A 19085-nucleotide genomic window follows, 5' to 3' on the forward strand; every position below is an offset into this window, starting at 1 on the left:
CTTCTCATAGTTGATCACAGGTAACTGAACCCAGGGAAAGCAAAACTGCATATAAGGGGGAACTAATGTACTCCCCAAATTTCAAAATACTCCCCCAGTGTTGTATGTATAGGACAGACTCAAAGCAGAATAACAAAGCCTTTGAAAACTGAACTGATAGGGACCAGAACACACAGAAAGTGAGACTGAACTTGTGTAACTGAACCAAACTGAGATTGACCCCCTCCTAAAACAAAACAAAATAACCAATATTCCTCAAAGGCTTTTAACAGGATCCAGAGTCTATGCAACATAATATTCAAAATGTCCAAGATAAAAATTACTCAACAAAGAGAATTAATCAACATACAAAGAAGTGGGAAAATACAACCAATTCTCAAGGAAAAATAAAATCAACAGCTGCTAACCCCTAAATGACTAAGATGCTAAAATTATCAGATTTTAAAGCAGTTATTATAACTCGTAAGTAGTTAAAATGTTCTCTCTAGGTATACGTTGTACTCTAGAAAAATTCTTGCATTTTAGTACAGGAATCCGCGCATTAGAATGTTTATACTAGCGTTTTTGTAACGACAAACCTGGTAAATAGAAGGGAGAGACTGTCACAGAAAGAAATATTATCACTATACAGCAGTAAAATTAAGGAACTACAGGCACATGCAAATATATGCAACAACCTAAAACGAATTTGGAAGTACACTGTTGGGGGGGGGGGGGGGAAGGCTGTAAATTACGTAACAACCAACCATCCTTGTAAAGCTCAACAGTTTATAAACATAAATTTTTAAAGATTTATTTATTTGAGAGAGAGAGTGAGAGAAAGAAAGAGCACAAGAGGGGGGAGGGTCAGAGGGAGAAGCAGACTCCCCGCCGAGCAGGGAGCCCGACGCGGGACTCGATCCAGGGACTCCAGGATCATGACCTGAGCCGAAGGCAGTCGCTTAACCGACTGAGCCACCCAGGCGCCCAAACATAAATTTTTAAAAAGCAAAAGGACAAACCCAAGATAGAGGAAAGTGTTACCCCTGGAGGGAAGCAAGGGGTAAAAGACACAGATAATTTCCACAATATTGGCAATATCCTAGTTCAAAATTACTGGTCGGTTCCCACATGTACATTGCTTATCTGTTATACCTACGTCTGTGTCAAAAAACAGTAAGCTTCTAAATGATATCCGGGTGCTGTGTGCATAATTAAAGAACAGAGTTCTCAATCCTTTATTAAAACAGCTTCTACCAACACTTGACTAGCCCACCGTACCTCACCCCCTAAACCTAGCCTGAGCAACCCGCGGTCCCAAACTCAAACCTGATTACAGTCACTTCCGCCTGGGCTCCCTAGCTCCGCCCGTGTGAGCGGAAGTATTTTCCTTTCGGGTCCTCCCGCCTGTAGGGGGCTCTCCGAGGCTTCCAGTGCCACGAAGGCCTCCAGCCTGGGCTGACCCTGCGGCGCCTGTTACTTTAGCCCCAGAGAATACCTTTGCACCATAACTCTCTCGGCCAGGAAACAATCGCACAGGCATCTTACTCTGGACTATAACGTTCACACTCAATCCCGGCCGAGCGTCCTCATTATCAAGCCCTGGTGCAGTCGTGCGTCGGAGTCAGGCGTCGTGGGGACAGCCCCGGAGTGCCGAAAGTCCCCAGCCCGCTTCCTCCTGCGAAGACGTAGCTGCGGGTAGCTGTGGTGGCGGCGTCCAAGATGTCGACCAAGAATTTCCGAGTCAGTGACGGTGACTGGATTTGCCCTGACAAAAAGTGAGTTCATGAAGGGTCCCGAATTGGGGCAGGGTTTATCGGTAGAAGCTTTCCCAGGCTCGCTCGGCGTTTTCCGTCCTTACGGTCTCCGGTACCTCAAGCCGGGTTGAGGCGGCGAACGGCCAGCTTCCAGGCGGGAAGGAGGCTCCGGTCTCCTCTCGATGAGCTCTTTCGGGAGTCTTTGTGTTGAGTATGTCTCCAAGTTTCCTCGACGTTGTCTCCCCAAGGCAGCCCCTCTTTTTCGAGAGCGAGATGGCCTACCTTTTGCCCCCACACCCCACCCCGGCCAGGTTTCAGCGATAAGGAAATCTCCAGAGTCGAGGCCAGCTTGCGATTGGATATGCCCCACGTGACTTTTTCCTGCAGAACTTTACTCTCGTTCGCGGGAAGCTGCTTTCTCGAGCTCGTCTTTTTGCTTCTCATAATTTGCCTTGGTTTTTTAGTTTTTAATTTCAGCTTTCTTCCCTACTGTTTGTACCCCCCCCCCCCCCGTCCAAACACTACCCTTCTTTGATTTAGGAAATACTGACTTTTTTTCTCTTGATTGATCTTTAATTTCCCCACAATATCGCCTCGTTAGAGCCGAGAGGCCTGTGTTTTTGGCTGCTCAGCCCTGGAGATTCCTGCAGCAGAGAAGCACGTGTTTTCGTGGCTGAGCTGTTTGACATGGTTTGCTGAAGCCAGTGTGCTCTGTTAAATTGCCAGGTTCTTTGGAAGGGTGCTCAAATATACCTATTTGGAAATGCATGGAAAGTAATTGTCCAAAAAATTGGATGCACAACTCACATTCAAATAAAAATCTTTGATCTCTTCTTAAGCTCGCCACAAATACAGAGTTCATGTAGTAAGGAGGAGAGACTCTGAAGAAAACAAAAGTGGGTTTAATTCCAGTTCTATTGCTTACAGACCATGTAAGTAGGTTATTTAACTTTACTAAAAGACTGGGATAGAATAGCTCCCTTTTAATGAATACACGATAGTGTAGATAGTGTGTAGAGCAACAAAATATAACCAAATGTGAATACTCTTAATTGATAGCTATCGGTAGTAGTTTTAGAAAAGTTAAATCACTTACTGTCCTTAAAGGACATTAAATCCATATTTCCCCAACATTTGACTTCTGTCCACACTTTAAGTAGTTTAAATATTGTTGCGTTTATTTCATAATAAATGGATGGCTCGCTTGGTAAAGATTGAGATGATCTGAAGGATCAGGTCAGCCTGACAGTATTGAATAGAACAAATTCATATGCTATGAATAGCATTGCTCTAAGTGATACAGACTATTGAAAAAATTCAAAAGATAAACAGCTTGTGATTTTTGTGTTGTTGGTTACTTGTAGAATGATGTGCTTTTGATGGTGTCATTATGACAGCATATGCAGATATTTGAAGTAGGTCTAAGAGAGTACATTCAACTCCGTTACGATTATGTGAATAGAGTATTATTTCTACAGTGTGTATATTCAGGATAGATTTGATATATTTTCAATGCTTATTTGGGTCATAGGGCATATTTTTTATGGGGAAAAAAGATCTAAAAATTATATGGAGTGCTCACTTTATACCCATTCCATAATTCACATGTTTATTTCATGCTAGTGTAACACCTAAAAGAAATCAGCTTTTTAAAATTTAAGCTTTGCATGTCATTCAGAGCATTTAACATGCTTTTACCAATATACAGATGCATTTTTAAGACCATCATTGTTAGTGCACCTGATAATTTTCTTGTTTTTAATTAAGTTTGCTGAATATAAACAAAGTGATACTGTGCTGTGTTGCACCATGTTGAATTTATTGGTTGTGGTTATTTCTTTCAACTAGGTTTCAGAGGTTTGATAAATACCCCCAGAAAACTCCCATTTCCTTGTAATTATTGAACCTATTTATATTTTTAGTTAGTATAACCTATCTTCTTTACATTGTTATCTCCTGCTTGTAAAAAGATAATTTTGTCAAGATCCATGAAACCGTCTCTGATTTATCTTTATTTTACCCCTTGGCCCATCTTTAGGATTATGTATTTTTTATAATACTTAACACGTTTTTGTATATATCTTCTTATTTTCTGTACTAGGATTTATTTTGAAGTTGTTCTAACTCTCAGTGCCTCTCAGTAATTGTTGAAGTGGAATCCTATCTTACATCACCTTTGCCAAGGGGATTTTGTTGTAATCGATAGGTGCTAATAGAACACTGAAACACAGAGATCCTAAATGACTAACCAGTTAGTGAAAGATTGGAGTTTTTTATCCTGGACCTGTGATTTTAAATCTTATATTTTTTCCACCTACATTGCGAGGATGAGGTGGGGGTTGGTTTTTTGTTTTTGTTTGTTTGTTTGTAATTTGAGATGGCGTTAGAGGTTCTGGATATAGGTGTATAGTAAGGACACATTAGAAGTTGTGCATAAAGAACTTCTAAAATTCTGTAGATTTAAATAACATCTCTGTATTTCTTTTCTTTATTTTCAGATGTGGAAATGTAAACTTTGCCAGAAGAACCAGCTGTAATAGATGTGGTCGGGGTAAGCATTTAAGGAAGCTTCTATTACAACTATGTACAGATCATTTTTTTAATTTCTCCAGATTCATAATGCATTATTTTCTTCTATTGTCAGAGAAAACGACTGAGGCTAAGATGATGAAAGCTGGGGGTACTGAAATAGGGAAGACACTTGCAGAAAAGAGCCGAGGCCTTTTTAGTGCTAATGACTGGCAGTGCAAAACGTATGTGTTTTAAATTATCCAGTTTTTCTTCCATAATAATATGTCTAGCCACTACTTGTTAATATTTCCAGTTCTTACTAGTCACATTGACAAACCAAGGAAACTTTTTTAATCAAAGATATGTTGATTGTTTAGTCCGTATCTGATAGAGAAAATATAAAGAATTTTTAAATTCTCATTTTTTAATGATAGTATTAGTTTTTACTGTGATGGATTATGTATACTAGTAAATGAATGATTAAGGTAAGCTTGCATTCCCAAAAAAAGGGCTATTTAAAACTACCAAAACCTACTTCTTTCTATTGAAAAATCTCAAAAATTTTCAGCCTCTATCATTAATACGAAATACACTACAAAATTCATTTTGCCTGTTTACAAAGTAGTTTTAGAATTTTAAGTTGTTTGCTATAACTATCTCTCGTTAGGTAGTTTTTCCTTAATACTTTTGATTTTCAAGTTCTGTATAGATTTTTTTCCAACTTCCATCTTTTCTGTTGTGCAGATGAATCACATATATGAAAAAGGACTGAATCAGAAGAGGGTTTTCATAAATTTCTGATCCTATAGATACTAAATTTGTATTAGAGAATTGTCCAACAGATTAAATCACTGGATTTGATATGCTGTGAAATTCAGTCCTTGCACTTACTCCTCAAAAACAAATTTAACTTTATTTGGAAGGTATAACTTTACTGTCCTTTGAGGTGAATTTGGAGACTGAAAAATTAGTGAAACCTTTAATTTAAAATGAATTTTCCCTCTAAGGCATCAAAATCTCTGTAGGTATAATTTGCCTCGTTTTGGAAAAATGACAAAGGCACTCTTCAGACTGTATAGCTTTTGCTTCTCTGCTTAAGTAGTTCAGTCTTTTGTCGGAATCCATATTTTCTCTTCAGAAAATGTGTGCTACTGGTACATATTCTTTGTTTGCAGTATTCTTAATAAACATTTCTTTATGGTAGTGATTTCATCCTAGTTTTTATTTTAAAATTCTAGAATGTCTAAAATTTTACTTTTTTTCTTATATTGCATTATAGACTACTAATCTGGTGTTTTTCTCTTCTAAAGATGCAGTAATGTGAATTGGGCCAGAAGATCAGAGTGTAACATGTGTAATACTCCAAAGTATGCTAAGTTAGAAGAAAGAACAGGTAAAATACAATCACATTCTAACTAAATGATTTTAAAAGGAAGAAAAATTAATTAATAATTCTATCACCTTCTCTTATAAGAGCATAGTAGTTGAGGATTCTGTTTTGCCCTTAGGTTTTTATCTTGATATTTTTCTCATACCCAAAAAAAGGTCATCTTTTGTTTAATAATACCACAGTTTACGGAGTACAGTGTTAGAGAGTCACAAATAGTGACATTAGGAAGGGCAGAGAGGCACCTTTTAAGATAATTGTCTAATGATTAGGCAGTAATTCTCAAATTTGGCTGTGTCTTGGTGTCATTTGAGAAACTTCTTTCAAAACAGACCTATGAATGCTCATTGGGTGTGTGTCCCAAAAATCTGTAGGTGATTAGGATGGTGTTTGGTAACCATTGGCCTAAGTAATAGGTTACCATTGGCTTTGTGTGTTCTCTGTGGTGAGATGAAAATATTTACCTAATCGAATATAGTTTTTCAGTTATCAGCAATTAGCTCAACCACATTATCAAATCTCATTTTGTCGTGTAGTGACTCATACATCATATAATCAAAGTTTTCCTTCTATATATAGTTATCGTCAGACTTACTAAACTACTTCCCTATTTTCTTTTCCTTGAGAACTTCAGATCACTTCCACTGTGTGGTTTCTGGGGATATGAGACCCATTAGCCCTTCCAGAATCATCTGGACCTAGCCCTTCAAGGCTGCAACAGAAATTGTTTTTTTATTCCCCCCGTTTTTTGGTGTTTTTATGTTTTGTTTTTTGTATATTTAATATTCTCTCATGTGAGATTATAGTCCAATGTCCTAGATATTTTTCTTTTTCAATCCTCAAATCTTACCCCACTCTTCTCATTCTTAGCCTTTATATTAATTGGGTAGATTGGGGCCTTCTAATAAGGGTCTCCCTTTTTTTTCCTTTCTTCACCTTCTAAAGAATGTTTTTGGTTTTTTTTTTTTATCCTTTTTCTCCCCACACCTGTGGTGGTTTATTTGTGTCCTTTTTAGATTCATCGTCTTCTGCCTGGCCACAGAATGTTTGTTGAGTATCTTCAGGGTCCAGTCTCTAAGCTTTCTTTGCTCTTTATTTTCTGGGCATTTTTTTTAAGTCCTAAGTTTAAGTAATCTTCGGCACACCATAATACTCAGATATATGTCTCCAGTTGAGACTTCTTTGAGCCATATATTCAGCTGCCTATTCAGCATTATCATGTAAATGTCAAACTTATTATATCCAAACTGAACTCATGATTTTCCCCCAGGACCTGGCCCTCTTCTAGTGATCTCTTTCTCATGATTAGGACTACCCACCATATGCTTGTTGCGTAAGCCAGAAATCTAGATGTGCTTAGTAACTCCTTCATTTCTCCTCTATTCCCTCAAAAATTCTTTTCCACCACTCCCCTAGATAGGAATACCACTATATCTTGTCTTAGAGAACTAGCCCCTTAGCTGGTGTCTACATATTCTGCCTCCCTGCCCCATTGGCAGCCAGAGATGTTTTGTTTTATTTTGTTTTCCAAAGTAAAAACTTCATTCATGACTATGGTTCTTCTCACTTTTCCTTTACTCAGTATTTTTTTCTGTGATTCTGGTGTCTTGACCCTTTCCCACTTCTCTGGCAATAACTAGTTGTCTTGTCACAGTTGAAGGTGTGAAATAACCTAGAGCATTGCTCTCCAGTGTCTCTTTACTATTTTTAATAAGGAAGTCCGAGGTTCTGGGGAACATTTCCTAAGCGTGGGATAGTCTGTGTGTAAAAGAAAACTTGATGTACTACTGAAAGATTGCTGACTTCTGCATTATCCCTTCAAATAAAATAATACAGTAATGTTCTTGTCAAAAATTAAGTTCTTTTTCTGTAGCCTATATGAGAACACTAGAATAGCTTTGTGTTTGCTATGATACTCATTTTAAAGTAAATGGACAGGGCGCCTGGGTGGCTCTGTCGGTTAAGTGGCTGCTTTCGGCTCAGGTCGTGGTTCTGGGGTCCTGGGTTTAAGTCCCACATCGGGCTCCCTGCTCAGTAGGGAGTCTGCCTCTCCCTCTGCCCTCCCCCTGCTTGTGTTCTCTCTTTCTCTCATTCTCAAATAAATAAAATCTTTTTTGAAAAAAATAATTTTATTTACATACCTATGCAAAATTACTTGTGAATTACAGTTCACTTTCTAAATCCTAATTTATTTGCCATGCCATTTTTCAGCTGCAAATTACTTAAATGTGAACAAAGAACTCTCTAAAAGCCCAACTATTGAATTTAAATAGGATTGTTTTAATATTTTTACACGTTTTCACATATAAACAGTCTAGTTTATCAGGCATTTTTCTGTACTGCTGACCTGAAGGTAATCATGCTATTGCATTATATTTGTTCACTGTCCTTTTTTTTTTTTCCCCCGTATGTGAAGTAATTCCCATCTAAATCCTGTGGATTTTTTTGGTTTGTTTTTGTTTTAGTTTTTTTTTTCCTTTTAAGTTTTTAGAGTTTAGTTCTTTATTATTAATCATCTCTTAAAATGACTTATTTTCCGTCTAGATCCTGTGAAGTTTTTTTTGTTTTTCTCCTACTTTTACGTAGTTTGAAGCTTAGCTCTTTACTATTAGTCATCTTTTAAAATTTGTTGTTTATTGCATTACTCATACCTTAATCCCAGGACATACTGATATAATATTAAACATATCTAGAGGTAACAAACTACATTGAATTATAACTTTCCACGGTATTTGTAATCTAAAATTAGCATTGAATATGAGCTGTTTCCTTGAGGTTCATCATATACTCGTTTGTACTTGATTTTCTCTTTTTATATTTAATTTCTGAAAAGCTAGAGCCAAGATTTTAGTAAGGAAAAGTTGTTCCTGGTATTTAATCCACTCTTCATTTGTATGTCATGTACAGAAGCAAAAGGAAATTCGTGTATAACACAGTTGAAATCCATATTGTCTCTGAAATAAGGTAGGAGGAGGAAGAAAGGGATCACATGCAACTTTGAGGGATAAGCACCTACACATTGCAGTTTTCACTGGTACAAACTCTAATGAAGATAAGATGAATGTGATTTTTTTTTTTTAAGAAAGTTAAATTTATTACATTATTTTGTTGGGATAGTTCTATCCCTTCTACTATTTGTGTCTCTTATAAAATGATGATAGGGTAATTGATCATTTTTTAAATGCCCATGATTGGTAATTTTAAAGCCACATATCCTAAGTTCTTTAAAAATACTTTTTTGTTCATAAGTTTATTTAGTGTTTTGCTCATTCATGACGTCCTTACATCTTGGAATCACTGCCTTTATGTGCTGGTACTGCTCTGCAGTATGTGCAGTAGTAGTTAGATAATGTTGCTCTTGCTGACATAATGTCTATTATTTTTTCAGTGGGAGATTTATTGAAAATCTCACTTTTTCTCTAAAACTAACTCCAGTTTCTCTTAAGCCTGTGTCAAAAAACGGTCAATCCAATTACAGATGTTGTGACATCAAAGAATAGTGGTTTGCTGATCTTGACTACTTTTTAATAGACTATTTTCAGTTTAAGAGTTTACTGTCTACTTTGAACAATATATTAAAAATAGTTGTAATAAAACCAGTTTAGGTGTCCTTTATTATGTTCTTGTATTTATATAATTAGGAATATTCCGAACACTAGCTACATTTTATTCCAGCAAAATTTCAACATATCAAAAGATAACAGTCTATCTGCAACTGGTAATCAGTGAAATTTGATTCTTAGTTCTTAACGAGCCCACTCCTCTCAGAAGAATTATGATAAAGTACAGAAGAAAGTTGTTTCAAAACTTGGTTATAGCATAGATTTGAGGAGATGTTTTTCACCCATGTATTGCATGCATAGTCATACAGGACATTTTGAAATTGAGAAGAGCTAGAAACGTAGCAGCAGGGCTTTTTCAGCCGAAGTATGTAACTTTGACACTGTTCTCTGTAGTGATACTTTTTAATACGCTTTTTTAAAACTAGTAATTTACTAGCTAGGCAAATGTCATTTATGAAATTTTTCTTTTCTTTTTCTGTTGCTTGGAGGTGATTTTGACATGTTTTTGTTATTTTAATGAATTGTCATAGGGTAACAGTTTATGCCCCCTCCCTTTTTAGGCTATGGTGGTGGTTTTAATGAAAGAGAAAATGTTGAATATATAGAAAGAGAAGAATCTGATGGTGAATATGATGAGGTAAGCTATACATTAGTGTGCAGGTTGAACACAAATTAGAAAACATGTAAAAAATACCTTAGATGCAAAGGCATAATAAATGTATGTTTTTATAAGTATACTTTGTATCCTTTAAGGCAACTTACCATTTTTTAAGAAGTTCTAACTTACTTAAATATATAATTGTTACAATTAACTTGAAAAGATTTATTGACTTAAGTATATAAAAGTAATTTCTTAGAAAAAGTAATAATTTTAAAACATTTTCAGCTAACAGAAATATGAAACTTTTTCTCTAGTTTGGACGTAAAAAGAAAAAATACAGAGGGAAGGCAGTTGGTCCTGCATCTATTTTAAAGGAAGTTGAAGATAAAGAATCTGAGGGAGAAGAAGAGGATGAGGATGAAGATCTTTCTAAATATAAATTAGATGAGGTAAATGATTTCCTTGTCTTATTTCCCCTTAGCCTTAATTGAGCTATGATATAACATGAATCTTTTCAGTGGTCTTTGTCCAATAGTGAAAATACGTTTTATGTATTCATTTGTTCTCAAAAAGATTTCGAGCTTCACTCTGCCAAGCACTCTTCTGGCTCTGGAGATACAATAATAATGGAGACAGAGCCATCCTTCTTTTAATGGAACTTCGATTCTCAAGGGGAAAGACATAAATGAACAAGATAATTTAGATAGCAATGGTATTGTAAAGATAAATGTGATAACAGATCATGAGAAGAGCTACTTTGGTTTCAGTGGATGGAGAGATTTCTGAGGAGGTGAAATTTGAGCTGAGACCTTGAATGATAGAGTGATATTAGGTGCTGGCCACAAGAGTTGTGGTCAGCACTTTCAGGCAGAGAACAGCAAATAAAAGTCATTTAAATAGGAAAGAAAGAAGCAACATCAAAAAATCACACATAAATGTTAGAGCAGGGGGGAGAATGTGGTGAGAGGGACGAACACCACCAGCAGGTCAGGTGGTGTTCATTCTAAGTCCAGAGTATAAAGTTTTATGGCCTGATGTATACATCCAGATTAAGGATACACTTGAGGTCTAATCATAAGAAGTCCTCAAATGCAACTAAACAAATCAATGTGGAGCAATTTTTAAAGCTTGTTTCTTAACAAATGAGATCAAACAAATCTGATCTGTTTCGGAGTGGTGACTGTCAATATATTAAGATATTAGGGAGGCAGAATGGATTACTAGAGTTAGGGAGACTAGATGAGAGGTTATACGGTAATATACTGGAGAAAAGAGCAAAGTTGTGAACTTAGACTATAAGAAGAGGGATTCAAGGGCTTTTAAAGGGTAAAAATGAAAATTCTTTACAGCTTATTTGGTGATACATTGTGACAGAAAAAGAAGAAATAGGTACGACTTTTAGGTTTACTTCACTATAATGTCTGAGATAGTCTGTTTAGCTGAGATGAGGAATATAGTAGGCAGATTTTAGGATCGAGAATTTGTTGAGATGTCGATGATACCATACTTCTGTTGATGATACTATATATCCATATGGAGATGTCCAGTACACAGAACTGTTCATTCCTAGTAGATAGCATTAATAAACAAATGTCTAAATAATTGAATTTTTGTTAGGATGAGGATGAAGATGATGCTGATCTCTCAAAATATAATCTTGATGCCAGTGAAGAAGAAGATAGTAATAAAAAGAAATCTAATAGACGAAGTCGCTCAAAGTCTCGATCTTCACATTCACGATCTTCATCACGCTCATCCTCCCCCTCAAGTTCAAGGTCTAGGTCCAGGTAAACGGGTACAGGTCAAGGGTAACACCAGTCAAAATGTCAGTATCTAACTTCTTTATTTATAAATTTTGCTTTTCTTGACTGAATAAGCTTTCCTTTTTATTTTAGAGATTTCATTCAAGTCCACATTTACAAAATAATTTTTTCTTAGCGCCATGAAGTTACTGTCTAGTATCTTCAGAAATGCAAAGTTTTAATGTGAAACTTCTTGGGCCATTTTTAGCACCATGCCTTTTATTAAAATAGACCTTAAAAATTCATTTAAACCATTACATATAGTGATACTTAATTATATAAATAGGTAGTATACATTTAGGAACTTTAAAATGTGAAGATTTATATTTTCACTCATGATGTTAAAGGCTACAGAAATTTTCTAGACACTAAATCATTGCTTAATGTACAATGTTTTAATAATTTACTTTGATAGAGGTATTTTGAGTAAAGGAGCAAATTCAGACATATTAGTTCTATTGGCTTAATGCTCATGATGTTGAGATGTCCAGGAAAAAGAGGGTTTAGTTGGTGTTGTACTTGAATATTATTTTGCTAGTAATGTAAAATTTTAATAAATCTTACCTGATTGCATAGTCAACAATGAAAATTTTAGGTGAGCAAAAGCAGTACCTTATATAGACAATATTCCCTTGAAGAATTCTTTTCATGATGCAGTGAAGCCATGGGCCATGAATTTTAATGGTATTTAGGGATAAAAATATTAGCTAATTGAGTACTTAACTAAAGTTAGATAATTTTTGTTTGAGTACTGTAAAGCCTGAAAGCTTTACAGGAGTGATAATACAGTAATTTTAAGATGTAAATGTAATAGTAATCTTTTTCTACAAGGTATTTTAAGGGATAAATTAATGGTATAAGGTTAATAAGTAAATTTATTTTTTTTTTTTTTAAAGATTTTATTTATGTGACAGAGAGACATAGCGAGAGAGGGAACACAAGCAGGGGGAGTGGGAGAGGGAGAAGCAGGCTTCCTGCGGAGCAGGGAGCCCAATGTGGGGCTCTATCCCAGGACCCTGGGACCATGAACTGAGCTGAAGGCAGACGCTTAACGACTGAGCCACCCAGGTGCCCCGTGAATTTTATTTCATTTGTGATTTTTAAAATTTAAGTGGGCCATATCTGTCTCCCCTTTGAGTAGACAGAAAAACATAGCAATTAAACAAACATACACATGTCATACTTAAAGTGTCATACTAGCTAGAGACTAAGGAAACAGAAGGAATTTTATTAGGGAAATTGATAGAGATCTATCAGAGGTTAAATTATGAACAGCAACATTCAGTATTCCTGGATGTATAAGTCCTGGGTTGCTTTAAAAATTGTGAACAGAAATTATTCACTGTTAATGAAGTGAGATAATGCTTAGTGTTTTTATTTGTACAATTTGATTTTTGGAGTTATTTAGTCAAACTTGGAAAGTGATAGTTGATTTTTTTAATTAAGTTTGGGCATAAATATTTAAAATGTTTAGTTACCTTAAAATACTGTGTTTTGAAAATATATATCTCAAATAGTTGCCTTTTTATATGAAAATGAACTCTAATACATATTTTTCTTTCAGTGTTCATTTCACAAAGTTCATTTAAGTGGTCCTGGAAAAAAAAATCCTTCCATGTTGTTCCAGGTCCCGTTCAAGAAGTTCTTCCAGTTCGCAGTCAAGGTCTCGTTCCAGTTCCAGAGAACGTTCGAGATCTCGTGGGTCGAAATCAAGGTGAATGAGGTAGCATCTCTCTGTAAAGCAGAGAGAAAAAATATTTAAAGGCTGCAGAAGGCGTTGCTGCTTTTTTCCTCTTATTTTGCTTCTACTTGTCAATTTTATTTTAGCATTAGAAAACTAATGCACTTGCCTCAGCTTAATTTTCTCACCATGAGATGTTTCCATTGCCAGCAGTGTGCCAAGACATTCCCATGATTGAATTAAGGCTGCTATTTTGCATAATGCAAGGTTTGTTATTTTTGTGCTAGCTAAAATGTGATGAAATAGGAAGATGGAGCCAAGTCTTAACACCAGATCTCTAGTACATTAAAATCATGTTTGCAATAATCGTTCAAATAAAATCAGAGATATGCAAAGAAAAAGTTTACTGTGTTAAAAGGCAGAAAATTAACCTTGCCTCAAAACAGATTTTGTTTTGTAGGGCAATTGTTTCGGTATTTACAGAAACTGTTTTGTCATTTATATCAGATAAAGTTTCTGGAACGTTTCTATTTTTTGGTAATATTGTACAAAATATTATAGAATTATAAATATAAAATGTTATACATAAATATTATATATAGAACAAGCACTCCTCTTAAATTTTACAAATTAAATCAAGAAGTATGGTTGGTTAAAAAAAAAAATACATATGGTTGGTTATTCTAGGTAGGATGTGGTCTTAAGTAAGCATTACTGTTAACTTCAGGTTGCATTTGGTCCAACCTGTAGAGGGAAACAGTTTGTGAAGAAGCAAATGAAACATTAGTGTTTACTTTCTTGAAATTTTTTTCCTAAATTTGGTCAAAATACGCTGCCCTTTAAGTTGATTTATTGATCATTTATTTAAAGCATCTAACAGGAATAGAAAATGACTAAAATTCCACTTGTGTGGAAATTCACACTGAAGTTTAATGATAGTTTTTTGGTAAAAATAATTGCTTGGTAGAGCCAAATCTGTAGCATTAGAGGGCAATTGCAGTTTAACATTAAAGGAAGAAAGAGTGATACACAAGCTTGTATTAAGCCAATACAAAAATGGAGAGCAAGTGAGTTTATTGTTGTTATTTATTATCAATGTTTTAGTACTTTTATTTAAGTGCTGCTTAGGTGAAGATCCTTAAATCCTAGTTCCCTTTGGGAAGTACTAGAATTCAGATTTACAGAACAGCCTTCATGTTCTTGCCAAACATTTTTTTCATTGCTTATAACTTTCCAAAGAATTCTCCTTTTGGGCTTTCTGATTTTATTTTAAGCCCAAAGGTGAATTTTTTGGGAAGTTTGAGCTAAATTCCTTCAACCAAAATATGTAAATGAAGAAAAAATTTGCATTTAAACATTTGCACATTTACTTCTACCTGAAACATGTGAATGTCAACACTTCATACTTCATGAATAGTAGTCCTTCATAAAAATAAAGATTGTTAATGTAAATCAAAGTTTTAAAGTTACTCATTTTATTTTTCTTTGATTATTTGGCAGTTTAATAGTTCTTTCTCATTGCTATCCCCTATCCCTGCCCTTTGTGTAGCAACTTAACTAATAAGTTGCTTAATTCCTCAAGGAACTGTTATGTTTATTTGCCTCAGGAAGTTGTATATAACATACAAGTTTGTTTCCCAAATGGGAAGATGTTTTCTAGACGTAAAGTCATGCAAATGCAGTTACCTTTTGGTTTTGTTATTTATGTATACTTTAAAATGAAAGCCTTAAGTTAAAAAAAAAAAATTCTTCTTTATTAAGCTGGTTTTTAATTATAAGTAATGAACACTTAGAATGTTAAAGAGATGAAATTAAAGTAATTGTACTTAAATAGAATTGTTTTCATGGTTGAACCAGAAGTCTTCTGTTGAGTATGCAGTAAGTATTCCTTCTTATAAAATTTTCAGTTGTATATCCTGTTTATTTTTGGAGCTGTTAACTAAATGATCTGCCTCATTTCTTCTTTTAATGAAATGTTTGATTTGTTTCTCAATCAATGAAGATCCAGCTCCAGGTCCCACAGGGGCTCTTCTTCCCCACGAAAAAGATCTTACTCAAGTTCATCATCATCTCCTGAGAGGAACAGAAAGAGAAGTCGTTCTAGATCTTCTTCATCTGGTGATCGCAAAAAAAGACGAACAAGATCACGGTCACCCGAAAGGTTTGGGTTTCTGTAGAAATAAGAATGGGTGTTCTTAAGTGTGTTTAATAGATTAAACTTCCTAGTCAAGGATTAGATTTTCATTATCTCCTTGTTCCAATTTTAAATTACACTTTTCAACTTTGAATTTCAAAACCACTAATTACTTTGTTTATCCTGTGTGCTTTGATCAGGTTGTTTAGAAAAGTTGTAGATCAAACCACTCTTCCACTATCTGGTCATTTTATTGTTTAAATTTTTATTTTCGTATATGATTATTATAGCCAACTCTCGGTTATTTCTGTTTTTTAAGATTGTAATTCAGAGGCTGTATGTAGAAATAATTTAGAAGTTGATTTTTAAATGTATTGATTTATGTTACTGATTTTACATTAAATATTAGAAATCAATTCTGGGGCCTCTAGTAAAAAAAATTAACTATCTTAGATCATTGGAAATCTTTTCTCATTTAAATATGTATAAATGCATTTCCACAGCAAATTATTGTTTTATGCCCTTCATCTATAAGGATATAAGGAAATTGTTCTTGTAGCTAATACATTTTTCATCTTGCAGTCCAAATCTTTTTTTTTTTTTTTTTTTAAGAAAAAGACCTTTACTAGATCACTTTACTTGTATTGACATTTTTAAAATTTGGAGAGTGCAGGTGTCATCCGTCAACCTTTTCTGCAACAGGCTAATTACTCAGTTTCATTAACTTTCTCTACATTCTCAATGTCAAATTATATAGGCATTTTAATGATGTCCTTTGTGGTCTTTGCAAATTTTCCATATCCTTTCAGCTTGTGAAAATAAGAATTAAGTACAATCTAATTATTGCTGGGTTCAGAGGTAGGATTACCTCATGATTCCTTCTTGTACAGAATGATTAATTTGCTTCACATTTTAAAGTATAGATATTAAGCTTACACACTACTAGTGTTGTTTTTGTGCATTTGCTCCTTTGTAAGAAAATTACTCCGTACTTGAACGAAATTCATTCTGTTGCTTTCTTACCACTCTGCAAATTTTTATCTTAGCCACATATAATCCCCCTAGTTTGTTGTCATCTAAACTTAATGAACATGTTCTCTATTCCATAAGCCAGGTGATTGGTGAAAACACTAAACAACCCTGAGCCCAGGGCCAACCCCTCGGAACACCACTACTTTACCCAGGTTGATATATTGACTTATTCATATTAGCTGCATGAATATAACCCTATAACTAATTGTACAATCATCTTGTGTGACCTAGATTTCCAAACGTAATTATTTATGAATATATATTTTCATACACAATCAGAAGCCTTGCTGTATTTGTTTTACATATAGACTTACCACACTACAGTGTATCACAGGGATTGATTAAGTCACACTTCCATTACCAAGTTTATATGCCTTTGTTGTATATTATCTGTAATTTTACACATTTTTGCAAGGCTTTCCTTCATTGCCTTAAATAATTGAGAGGTGGCTATATATTGAAAAGAGAAGATACTTGTAAATTATAGAGAATTTTAAATTATGGTTATGCTATTACTGGGCTCACATCCAACATCTAAACACTAGTTAGTTATTATGTGTATACATTTGTATCTTATATTTTAATTATTTTTGCCAACATAATGAGGTTTTATTTATTTATGTTCTCACAGTCTTATGAATGAATGCTGGATAACCAACTCTAGCTTACTAGATTATCTCCTTTCTCCTTATGTCTTACAGGCACCACAGGTCATCTTCTGGATCATCCCATTCTGGTTCCCGTTCAAGTTCAAAAAAGAAATAATGTATTAAAATTTACATCTTAAAAAAAAATCAGTACAGTGCATGAAGCATATTTTTTAAGAAGTTGGTGTCTTACTTGGTCAGAAGTGCTAAATCTGCTAGTAGAGGTGCATGCCTTTCATTGCTTTTCAGAACAATACAGCTGTGTTTATTTGTGAAATTAAAAGTAAATAGTATTTTAAGCCATAATGTCCCAAAATATATGCTCTGTCATTCATTATTTACAACCATTTGCTTCACTTAAAACCATTTCAGCTATGACAAAGTACTTTGTTTCCTAATTTGAACTCTTGTTTTTTTTCATTTCCAAATATGAACTGTCTATTGACTGAAGACAGGATAACCCAGGCTTGCCTGAACTTTGGGCATGGAGGCAAGACTGTGGTAAAGTAGTTGGATACAATCTGTTTATGTTATTCTGGGAAAAGGAGTCCACCTGTTTATGTTAATCTATGTCAAAGTAATTCTTATCAGAAAAGGTAAAACTAGTTGAAAAAGCCAACTGGAAACTTTTATTTTGAAATTCCCTATGCTGAGGGTGCCTTAGAATCTTTGTCTGTCTCTCTCTTACTCAGTTTTGCTTTTTGTACCACCACATTTAATGAAGAAAAATCTTGTGAATTGTAGAAGGAAAGAAGTGTTACTCATTTCTCCTTGCCTGACACATGATTTTGAGCAAAGGTGTAAAACCAGTTCCTCTCTTTACTGGTATTATTGATGAGAAAAACATCTATTTCAAGATGTTTATCTTAATATTTTAAAAAGTTTTATGTGATATCATTTAAAATTTAATCCAGTTTATCACATATGGTAGTGCAGACAAAGTTAAATCATAGTTAATGAGGAACAAATTGAAGAAAGCTTCAGAAGTATATTTCTCTGGTTGAAAGACCAACAGAGATATTGTGAATTTAAGTGAACATTTATTTGCCTTGAGATGTTCAAACACTGCATAAAATTTTCTTTTGAGTAACAAATGAATGCTCATTTCTGCATGACATGCAGAAATACTTATTGTTCCTATTCACTTGAAATTACTTATGGCTTAAAATACTTTCAGAGTTTGTTTTATTTCTCAAAATTAAAATCTGGTCACTTGAGCTCCATTATGTCCTCTGGCTTAAAAACAAAGGTTTCTCTTAGCAGTATCTTCAGTGACAATGCAAGGTAAGTATATTAAGGGAAATCGACAGTGTGCTGGGGACTTTTTGTCATGGGGATCAGTACCCACTTTTTGGGGTTTTTTTCCCTTAATTTTAAATTACTGTCTACTGCAATTAAAAGTTTAAAAGTTTCAAGGTGTTCAGTAGACCAAACAAAATTGTTTTTTATTTTAAAATGAGTGATTTTTCTGTTCAACTTATCTAAAGATGAAAGCAAAATACCTTATGTAAAAGTATTTTGATAATATTTTTACAATGAACTTCCCCTTGTTTTTTTATGTCTTAATTTTCTTTGCTACGTTTACTGTAGGTTGCACAAGAACTTTTACTCTCTTGTAATTGTGCCTCAGACTTCTTGAAAGTCCACCTTCTAAATTGCCCAGATGATCTTCTAGAGTCTACATGTTACCATTGGTTTATTCTTGTGCTTTCTGTATTTGAAACTTTGGCTGTACTAAGCAAATGCAAGGTTATAAATTTAGCTAATAGTTTACAGACAATTCAGATGATTATGATTTCATTTGGTTTAACTAAGCTGTACTAGTTCATTTCATGAGGAACTGATGCTGTAGACAAATGTAAATAAAGCTGTGAGTCAAGCATCAAGTGGCATTTATGAGAAATAAATTAGAATTTTTAAGCTCCGAGTTAGTGTTCATTTTTAAGCTAATTACTGTCCTGTTACTTTTGATTGTGCATTTTAAATTCTTC

The 19085-nt window shown here is 34.5% G+C and overlaps 1 protein-coding gene and 1 long non-coding RNA gene across 5 annotated transcripts in view; one reads left to right on the plus strand and one right to left on the minus strand.

The window, feature by feature from the left end:
• LOC129046455 (uncharacterized) overlaps window positions 1-1659 on the minus strand; it is a 33370-nt gene extending 31711 nt beyond the window's left edge. The window contains exon 1 of one of the 2 annotated variants that reach the window (XR_010410899.1): window positions 1528-1659. This is a non-coding gene — a long non-coding RNA (uncharacterized LOC129046455). Of the gene's footprint in view, window positions 1-1477 lie in introns of both variants that reach the window. The other variant, XR_010410898.1, reaches the window with a different exon arrangement.
• ZRANB2 (zinc finger RANBP2-type containing 2) lies at window positions 1620-19015 on the plus strand. 3 transcript variants are annotated; one of them, XR_006794498.3, is made up of 11 exons: window positions 1620-1757; window positions 4235-4287; window positions 4381-4489; window positions 5558-5640; window positions 9758-9834; window positions 10113-10247; window positions 11416-11585; window positions 13228-13314; window positions 15284-15442; window positions 16530-16599; window positions 17149-17195. XR_006794498.3 is itself a non-coding variant. In XM_045897415.3 (11 exons), the coding sequence occupies exons 1-10, from the start codon at window positions 1702-1704 to the stop codon at window positions 16557-16559; spliced, it is 963 nt and encodes a 320-aa protein (XP_045753371.1). In that variant the 5' UTR covers window positions 1620-1701; the 3' UTR covers window positions 16560-16599; window positions 17149-19015. The 3 variants fall into 3 exon arrangements, 2 of the variants coding, with proteins under 2 accessions (XP_045753371.1, XP_045753370.1); XM_045897415.3 differs by having other exon boundaries at window positions 16526-16599; window positions 17149-19015; XM_045897414.3 differs by lacking the exon at window positions 16530-16599 and having other exon boundaries at window positions 17149-19015.
• Window positions 19016-19085: the final 70 nt, after the last annotated feature.

Source organism: Mirounga angustirostris, unplaced genomic scaffold, assembly GCF_029215605.1.
Source record: "Mirounga angustirostris isolate CCGP_5_RB_7025 unplaced genomic scaffold, mMirAng1.0.hap1 SCAF_4, whole genome shotgun sequence".
Taxonomy (NCBI): Eukaryota; Metazoa; Chordata; class Mammalia; order Carnivora; family Phocidae; genus Mirounga; species Mirounga angustirostris.

What these genes read in the sequence shown, in the direction of transcription:
- ZRANB2 (XM_045897414.3), top strand. Translation starts at nt 1,702, where the DNA reads ATGTCGACCAAGAATTTCCGAGTCAGTGACGGTGACTGGATTTGCCCT. An exon ending in TAAGTTAGAAGAAAGAACAG is followed by an intron (nt 5,641 to 9,757) that starts GTAAAATACAAT and finishes CTCCCTTTTTAG; the next exon opens with GCTATGGTGGTGGTTTTAAT. An exon ending in TCTCGTGGGTCGAAATCAAG is followed by an intron (nt 13,315 to 15,283) that starts GTGAATGAGGTA and finishes CAATCAATGAAG; the next exon opens with ATCCAGCTCCAGGTCCCACA.